Raw genomic sequence first — 9559 nt, 5'->3', positions numbered from 1 at the left:
TGACAGAAGAGGACATGTCCTGGAAAAGGAGGAGGATGCCTGGTCACCTTGTCTCTGGTCCAAAACACACTGCAGAAATAAAACAATGCTGGACTGAAATGCCCAGAGTTCCTCACCAAAGCTGCATCCACACTGAGGAAATAATCCAGTTTGAGAGTGACTTAACTGTCCTGGGTTAGTGCTGGGGAATGCTGGGAACTGTAGTACATTGTGGCCCCAGAGCTATCTCTGACAGGGAGTCCCATAACCCTCCAAACGTAGTTGAACTGCAGTGCCCAGAATTCCTCCCCAGGTGCATCCACACTGAGGAAATGGTCCAGTTTGAGACTGCTCAGTGCTGGGGAATCCTGGGAATTGTAGTCTATTGTGGCCTCAGAGCCATCACTGACAGAGAAGTCTCAATGTTTCCCAAACACTAGCATTCCCAGGATTCCCTAGCACTGAGTTAAAGCAGTCTCAAAGTGGGTTATTATTCCTGCAGTGTGTGTGAGAGATATAAAAGCTAGGGACTGGATTCATTTGGAGGATCTCTGTGTCCAAAACACACTGCTTGGACTGCTTGGACTGCCAGGGCTCAGTGCTATGGAATCCTGGGAATGGTAGTTTATTGTGGCACCAGAGCTCTCTGACAAAGAAGGCCAAATGCCTCACAGACACCAGAATTCCAGAGCATTGAGCTTTGGCAGTTAAAGGGGTCTCAAAGTGCAGAGGGGGGGGGGGGGGAGAGAAAAGCCAGGGAGTGTGAATGAGCAGCTCACCTTGGCTGTGGCTGCTCTGAGAGGAGGAGGAGGAGGAGGAGGGAGGGAGCCAAGGGAAGTGGCCAGGACCACCAGAGGAGCCCCTGCTTTTCCTCATCATCGCAGCCTTCTCACTGCTGGCAAGAGGCTCTGCCCCCAGCCAGGCAACGCCTCCATTCAGCCTCCTTTTGTCAAAAGAGCTCTGGTGCCACAAGAAACTACAATTCCCAGAATCCCATAGCACTGAGCCATGGATGTTTAAGGGGGGGGGGTCAAACTATTTCTGCAGCCTTTTGCTACCCCAAAGCCCTTCCTATTTACAAGCAAGGCAAAATCTCTTCCTTCCAAGCCATTGAAAACCAACCCAAGGGGAGGGCTGATTGCTTCTTTCCCATTGGTCAGCTTCGGGAGAAATTTGCATATTACAAGGAAAGGTGTTTAGGGCCTCAAAAACGATCCTGTGATAAAGAATTACAAGAATACTGATGCGGTAGACATTTAAAAGATGAGGAGGCATTTAGACTCCCAGGGAAACAGGAACCATTTATGGCCTTTTTTTTCTTTGCTCACTGTAACCTGGAAGGTAATGCCTGTTACAGGGTATATATACTGACATGGGTGGGCAAAAGCTCTGAGTGGCGGGCATCCTGAAGACCTGCTCTCTAGGCTACGCCAGTGCGCCAGGCGGGGAGAGTGGCGCACAGCCGCGCAGGATGGTGGGGAGGAGGCAGGGGAAGGCCGAACCGGGGGCTAGGGGCCAAACCGGACCGGGACCGAGAGGGGGCCCCCAAAAGCGGGTTTGTCACGGGGGCCTCTGGGTTATGGCATCCCTAGTCTACCAATAAGGTTTGGCTCCCAAATCTTATAATTTCTAAACTCTGTGTACACTTGTGTGCAAAGCTATATTCACATCAGCTTTACACAACTTCTGTTAATAGACTGCCTTGCAAGAGTGGGACAGTTTCCATCACACCCACCTAAGTATGTACTATAGAAAGTTGTTTTCTTGGAACAGATCTGTGTCTAGCTAAAACACTGCCCATTTTGCATACTTGGTTCACGCTGTCTCTGGCCCCACATACTTTGTTTTCTGGCTCTGTCCAGTGCCAAAATGTCCATCCCAAGAAGGTTTGATGGATGTCGCATGGACCTTGTTGGGGAAAAAAACAACGCTTTCCTTCTTTTTGGAGAAGTTGAATGCATAATTCTCCAACCAGACAGCTAACCATCCCATCTTCTTCTGTTTGCAGGACCTGAGTTTTGGCCTCAAGCTGGACGTCACAGTAACAAGCCTTAAGGTCTCAGCTGCCTTGCGAGGGTGAGTCCATTCAGGATGCCAGTGACCAAAGACATGATGTTGCCTGAATCAAAGCCTGAATTCCACCATCATGCAGCCTATGAAGGAGAATGGCATGGAGAACCACAATCCCTTGGCAGGCTGCATACTCCAAAACAGCTCCCCCTAAACATTTCTTCTGTTCCAGTTGCATCACAGTCAAAATGTCAAGCACAACTGATGTTTGGTCACTTTTGGATGCCTTTGGGGTTGGGATAAATAACATTAAGGCACCAGATCCTGTTTGATCTTGGAGCTAAGCAGGGTCATCTCTGCTTAGTACTTGGATGGGAGACTGCCAACAAAGAATGGGCACCATAGGCTATATTTTGGGGATGGCAAAACCACTTTTGTGCATTCCTTGCCTAACAAAACCCCACAAAATGCATGGTGTTGCCTTAAGCCTCTTTTTTGATAGTCAGAAGCTTGGTAGAAAAAGGGAATGCTGTGCATGTAGTGTATCTTGATTTTGGTAAGGCCTTTGACAATGATATCCTTGCGAAAAAGCTAGTAAAATGTAAGTGTGACTATTAGGTGGATTTGTACCGACTGAACCCAAAAGGATGAAAAATAATTGGAAAAAATCGTGTAAAAGCTCTCAGAATCTCACCTGACAAGGAGAAAACTTGATTCATCACAACAACCACTTTCCTCATCCTGATTTTCTCTTGCAGAGAGGTTGGTCTGGAGGTAGAGTCTTCCAGTATGAAAATTGAACAGGTAAAGAGCTATTGTTTCCTCCTTCTCTGAAAGGCCAGGTGTTGGTGCAGGATATTTACCTGCAACATCAGGTTGCTGCAGCCTCAAAAGAAAAAAATAAACACATAGCATGGTGTTTTTTCCCCTCTCTTATATTTGACCCAAGGTTTTTCTTGTTATTTTGGTCTAAGTTAATTAATTTTTTTTCAGCCCTTCCTTTGGGTTTCTCCTGTTGAGTACTGGTCCTAGATCAGGATTAGCTGTGATTTTGAGAAGGTTTTTAATTCTTTCTCTCTGTGTGTATGTGTGTATTCATATATATATATATATATATATATATGCATCATAGCAGGAGGTCCAACAGCTCATGCCTCAAGAAGACATGTGTCTAGATCTTTTCTTGGCAGTCCATATCTAGCACCGACAAGTCACTGTCTTTTCTCCTCTGGCAGATCTCCCACTTGAGAAAAGTGATTGTCCCTGTACTGGAGAAGGCCTTCCTGCTTCATCTGAATGGTAAGGGAGGCAAACAACATCTTGGAACCCAATCCTATCGTAATTCATTTTTTAAAATGTGAAGTCGAAGGCTTTCATGGCCATCATCCATAGTTTTTTGTGGGTTTTACAGGCTATCTGGCTGAGTTCTAGAAGAGTTTATTCCTGATGTTTTGGCAGCAGCATCTGTGGCTGGCGTCTTCAGAGAATGCTGGCATGGAAGAGAGTGGGGTGTATATATATTGTGGGACCCTTGATTGAGAGGAAGTGATTTACATGTTTATCTGTGTATTGTTCTGTTTTGCATATCCTCCCACCTGGAGGCCTTGCCATTCAACAACGGAACAATACACAGCTTAACATGTAAACCACACAAAGAGGATTGGTGTCTGCTTAATTAGTGATCATTATCTGCTGGGAAACCCCTGGCCCTGGGTGGTTTCTCATTTGCATTTGCTCAGTCTTAATTAATAGGAGGTACTGCAAAATCATGGCATCATAATTAAGACTCAGCAAATGCAAATGAAAACCACCCAGAGTCAGGGATTTCCCCAGCAGACAATGGATCTCTAATTAAACAGACACTAATCCACTTTGCATATCCTCCCTCCCTGAGGCTTTGCCATCAACAGCAGAACAATACACAGATTAACATGGAAATGACTCCTCCCAACCTAGAGTCACATAGTATATATACAGTATACCCCACTCTCTTCCATGCCAGCATTCTCTGAAGATGCCAGCCACAGATGCCTGCAAAATATCAAACTCTTCTAGAATAGCCCACATAGCCCAAAAAACCCACAAAAAACCTATGGATGCTGGCCATGAAAGCCTTTGACTTCACATTGGTGTCAAACTGCACTATTTGTACAGTCTAGATGCACCCAAAGGGACAGCAACAGAGGATAATAGAAATGGGGTACTGAAGGAGAGTATTCAAGGAGAGTGCCTGTCCTCTCCCATAAGCCAGAGGTAGACATGCTGGGCTAGACCCTCATTGATACCGAGAGCGTGTAACACAGGAGCTCTAGTCCAGGACGGTGGAGGTCTGGGATGGGGAAAGCTGCCAGGAAGGCAACAGGCATGGAGGCAGTTTTCTCAGTCCTCACCCTGAGGTCAGTCAGTGGCCACTCCAGCTGGGGACAGAGCTATCCGGCTACCTTTGTGCAGCCAGGAAGAAATCTTTGGACCCGGAGGTACTTCCCTGAATAACCCACCTGGTTTTCCATGGACACAGACCATCACAGAGAACACCCAAACTGTCCATCCCCTTGTCTCTTACTGGCATGATTGTTGATTATTGTAATTCTTTTAATCCCTAATTATTTAATTCTTGGATTGTTTAATGATGTTTTATTGTAGTATGGATGGGGGGGGGAGGGAATTAATGGAATGTATTTTAATTGTATGTTGTATTTTATACTGTGTTTTACCCGATGTTGTATGCTGGCTCGATCCTACGGGAGAGGCGGCATATCAATACGGTAATAATAATAATAATAATAATAATAATAACTGGATACTTCCTTCTGCAATGGCGCAAAAAGGTTACCAAGATTCTAGCCACTGACTGCATTTATATTTTCCTTTTCAGCTGCCCTGAGTGTCGGGATTTCTCTTCCCAAGCTGAGCAATGTCCAGTATGTTGATCCCCAGATAGAGATTCATGAGGTGAGACTCTTGCTTGAACAGCTTCCTTCTCTTCCCTCGGTGCCCCACACCAATACCAATGCCCACTTCTTTGGGACATGTACTGATCCACCTCCCATCCTCGGTAGCCTCCTCCTCATCTCTTCATCTCTTTTGGGTCACTCCCTGGTTTCTTCCCTGTCTTATTATAGACATGGAGTGTATATCACTGTGCCACTGAAGACTAGACTACTGCAATGCATTCTTTGTGGGGCTGCCCTTGAAAAGTGTTCAAAAGCTGCAGATAGTGAAAAATGCAGCAGCCAAACCGGCTTGTTGCACATTACAGACCATAAGACTTCAGTCTTAGAAGAACTGCACTGGCTTCCAGTTGGTTTCTGAGATCAGTTCAAGGTGCTGATTTTGTCCTACAAAGCCCTTAATAGGCCAGGACATCTGAAAGACTGTCTCCTTCCATATGAGGAGCCCATATTCATACCTCCTCAGGTGTGTGGAGCAAACCGGGCATAAGCTTTCAAATACTTGGCCTTTTAGTTCAGATGCATGGAGAGAACTGGTCATAAGGTTTCATATATTTGTTCCTTCCTGGGCACTGTTTCATGCATCTGAGGAAGTAAACCAAGTTCATGAAATGTTAATGAGAAAACTTCTTTTGCACAGTTACCCTCAAAAGTTCTCCAATATACTTTAGCATATTGATGCTAAATTTATGTGAAGCAGGAGGAGGACAGTATATTGTACTTAGCAAGCAAGCAAATCCTTTATGTCCCTCTGCTTTTCCATTAATAATGTTATGTTGTGGTGGTGGTAAAAGGTAATGCTCTAGTGTGAGGTAAGAGGATTGCAATGGCATGTAAAGGGGAGCAAGCACTCAGTCCCCCAGATCAGGAAAGAAGGGCTCTATAATATTCCCTCTAGGCAAGGAGGGCCTATTGTTTCAGGCCATTTTGACTTGCATTGTCTTTTGAACTTCCAGGGTTATGCTCAGGTCAACTGTGACCTCGACTATGTGCCCTAAGCCAAGGAGAAGACCATAGAAGAGATGCCTTGGTGGCCCTACTTCTGATAGATCTACAACTGCTGCTCTGTGGATCTGCAAAATCTATGGCAATGAACAAAGGGGACTCAACTTCTATTTGCTGCACAAAACAGAGGATGTGCATCTGATGCTTTGGTTTGTAAATAGTGAACATGGATGTGTGTGATCTGGAACTCACTTACTTGGAAGTAAAATCCTTCCCTTCAAGGGAACTTAATTCCCAGTAAGTGTTCATAACATCACATACAGGTCGGGAGCTTTGATTTCTTCCATTTCTCCTATACACTGGTGCCTCAGGTTACGAAATTAATTCGTTCCGCCATTCCTTTCGTAACCCGAAAATTTCGTAACCCGGAAAGCCTATAGCTGCACTTTGCAGCATTTGAATTTCGCGCCGAAATGAATTTCGTAACCCGAAAAATATTTTGTAACCCGAAACAGTTTTTGCCAATCCAACTTTTTCGTATCCCGGAAATTTCGTAACCCGATCATTTCGTATCCCGAGGCACCAGTGTAATTGCTATTACTTACATCAATGGGCAGCAATTGAGCCAAAGAAAGGTATACAGATTCCAGCAGAACACTTAACAATCTTGTAGAAATTAGATATACTTAACTTTAATTGGACCATGTCTACAACAATGTCATCCTGATGCCACCTTTGCCTTATTAAAGTACACTTTCTATTTTATGTTGCCTACAGCAAATGATGTTTTCAAGTGAACTATTTCTGTAATCCTGTTGGTGTTCAATGCCTATATATAATCTCTTATTTCTACTTTTTTGGATGTTGTGCAACAGACATACTCAATTCATGGTTGTGTTAGCAGAATTCCACCCTATAATCATTCCACACAGTCCTGAATCCTATTGTTAGTCCTAACTAGAATACAATCACTTAAGCAATTGGAATGGCCTATGTGTTGACTCACCTATCTACACTATCGCAGCCTTGGAGGAAGGCAATGGCAAAGCCACTTTGAACAAATCTTGCCAAGAACATCTTGTGATAGGTTTGCCTTTGCTTCACCACCAATTGGAAATGACTTGAAGGCACACAACAACAACAACTTTGCTTGCGAAGCAACCAAGATTATTCCATCCATGCAGCTGCACTTCCTTAGATGACGCATAACTGTCCAATGCACCACTTGATTTCTTGCTACAGAAATAATGGTATGAGTGATACATTTTGTTAAGCATAGAGAAGATTTACATCATTTATTACTCCCTCCCCCCCGAAGCCAAATGTTATCTGGGAGCACCACTTTTTGCAGGACTCTGGAGCAGGTGCTTTGCAATATTTGATAAACGTCATATATGGCTGAGATACGGGATTGTGTAACATAAATCTCTGCATGCAGATTTATACATTGATTGTGCTGAGCAGTGGTTGTGTTGAATGGCAACATTGTGCAAGGGAACACAAACCTTAATGTACAGATAAATGTACAACCAGTGTGTATGTGCATCCCATAAGTATCTGCATGTTTATGTAAAACTTGACATTTGCAATCTTAAACCGAATGCAGACATTCTGCATGGGACAAAAATGTCCAACTGTTTCTGAAGGGAACGTACATACGCACAAGGCACCAGCAAGAGCCAGTGTGGTGTTGTGGCTTGAGTGTTGAACTAGGACTCTGAGAGAAACCCATTGGACAAGTCACACTCTCTCAACCTCAGAGGAAAGCCAAGGCAAACCACCTCTGAATACATCTAGCTAAGAAGACCTTCTGGTAGGATTGCTCTAAGTCACTCGAAGGCACATAACAAGAGTAAGAAGAGATCAACAGGATCCTGAACATTCAATCGAATGTCTTTTGGCTGCATAAAGAGAAACCAGGGCAATTGCAAGGGATTATAGGAAGTCCCACAAAAATGGTCCCTGCCTGTGGAGAAATCAAAGATATGTATTGTGAAGGGAAGCACTGTGATGTTACATGTCAGCCACAATCTAACAAAGTACATAAAATATAATACAAAGGATCTTGCCTAGCATCTGCTTTCAAGTAAGGTCAGGTTTTTGGATGCGCAGCAAACTATTATTTTTGCAGCTGATGACACAATCTGTAGAAAGAGGGTGGTGTAGCTTTTCCTGGCTTCTATTTCAAGGAGAAGATGGAGGACTATGTGACTGACTACTGCCCCTACAAAGGCAAGCCTTCCTCTCCGCACATAGAAATGTAGGGCTTGTTCCCACTATGCTTTAAAGTGAATTTCCAATTGGTTTATATGACTGTTGTTCCCATTTGAAACCGGAGCTGATCTTATTGTGATCAGTTTCAATCGCGATGAAGCGAGGCAAATACAAAAACCCTGCTCTTTCCTGGCACTAGTTCTTTGGTGGTTCTTCTGGAAAGAATCGATTCTGAAGCGTGTTCAACAAATGGGAACAATGGATCTGAATCGCATCATTCTGGAGGGGAGGGATGAATGGCAGAGCACCATCCTTCCTCGGTCTTTGGAAGATCCACCATTCCCCCCCTCTCTCACCGCTGCCTTATGGCTTGTGGGGTGACCTATGGGCACATGATTTTTTTAAAAATAAAATAAAACTGATAGAAGATTAAATTCATTGATTTTGCAATTACTTTAAACCAATGAATCAAATTTTCAATCAATTTCAAAAAAATATCTATAAATGCCATGGAGCGCTTTGAAGGTTTTAGCACTGTGCTCCTGAGCACCTCTTTGGGGGAAGCACCTCCTGAGTGATGCCCAGCCAAAAGGCCCAGCGCCTGCCAGCGCCCGCCCCTCACCCAGAACCCAGGCTGCCGATTTATATGTAAGTGGGAATGAGCCCGTAGTGTGGTTAATCTTCCCCTTGACATGCATAGTTTCTAGGTTGGGAGCAGGAGTAGGGAAAAGTGTGGTCTACCCATAGGCCTTAAGGTCTTGTCTGTAGCCCACCAATGGCCCCCAGCATTGGAAAAAACACAATTTCCCACAAAAATGTGGGCTTTGCTCTTCTGGAAGGCCTCCTGGAAGGTTTCAGAGGTTGGAGGGTCAATAAACTCTCATCTTACCCTGAATAGCCAAATATCAAAAGCATAAGGGCATGCATGGTCACTTATGGTTTCTAGTGCTGGGTTTTTTAAAAAGTATTTCCTCTTTTGCATTTCCCCCAGTTATGGGCCTAATGCAGCCCAGAGGGGGATGCTGGGGATTTAAAAAACAGTCCTTAGCCCTGCCAAAGGGCAGGAATTCCCATTGTACGAACACAGGCTGAAGTAGCTAAGGGCCAGGAAAAGGCCCAGCACTTGATACTGGTGCCTGTATTAATTGAACTTTGGGACCGTGTTTCCATCTTGCACTGTTTCTGCAGCCTAACACAGTCCAGCACCTTCAGTCACTAAAAAGTAAGGATAGCACAGAAGTTTTGAAATGGGAGACCTTGCCATGGTGAGACTGAGGGTCCTCCCCCATTTTATGCATTTCCTTGTATTTTATTCCTTGTGTTTCATTCATTTCTTTGTATTAACACTGAAGACCCAAGTAGCTATGGACTCTCTAACCCACCAACCTCCCCCTCTTCTATTAGTAAATACAGGCAAATGGTGCTTCGCTTGCCGCTAAGCCAGTGGTTCCGAAACGTTA

General features: G+C 44.4%; 1 protein-coding gene across 1 annotated transcript; it reads left to right on the top strand.

Annotated features, from left to right (window-relative positions):
- Nucleotides 1–1242: 1242 nt before the first annotated feature.
- Nucleotides 1243–5938, top strand: LOC149315423 (BPI fold-containing family B member 2-like). The gene is made up of 6 exons (XM_089513312.1): nucleotides 1243–1320; nucleotides 1988–2055; nucleotides 2748–2793; nucleotides 3225–3288; nucleotides 4865–4941; nucleotides 5897–5938. Exons 1-6 carry the CDS (start codon nucleotides 1243–1245, stop codon nucleotides 5936–5938), a joined length of 375 nt encoding a protein of 124 aa, XP_089369438.1.
- The last annotated feature ends 3621 nt before the right edge of the window (nucleotides 5939–9559 follow it).

Source organism: Sceloporus occidentalis, unplaced genomic scaffold (genome assembly GCF_023333645.1).
Source record: "Sceloporus occidentalis isolate IW3139 unplaced genomic scaffold, rSceOcc1.0.p SCAF_3, whole genome shotgun sequence".
Lineage (NCBI taxonomy): Eukaryota > Metazoa > Chordata > Lepidosauria > Squamata > Phrynosomatidae > Sceloporus > Sceloporus occidentalis.
This window is presented reverse-complemented; position numbering and strand designations above follow the sequence as displayed.

Coding starts and splice junctions, on each gene's coding strand:
- LOC149315423 (XM_089513312.1), top strand. CDS start 1,243: ATGAGGAGGCATTTAGACTCCCAGGGAAACAGGAACCATTTATGGCCT. Junction 2,056..2,747: donor GTCTCAGCTGCCTTGCGAGG/GTGAGTCCATTC, acceptor TTTCTCTTGCAG/AGAGGTTGGTCTGGAGGTAG. Junction 2,794..3,224: donor CCAGTATGAAAATTGAACAG/GTAAAGAGCTAT, acceptor CTCCTCTGGCAG/ATCTCCCACTTGAGAAAAGT.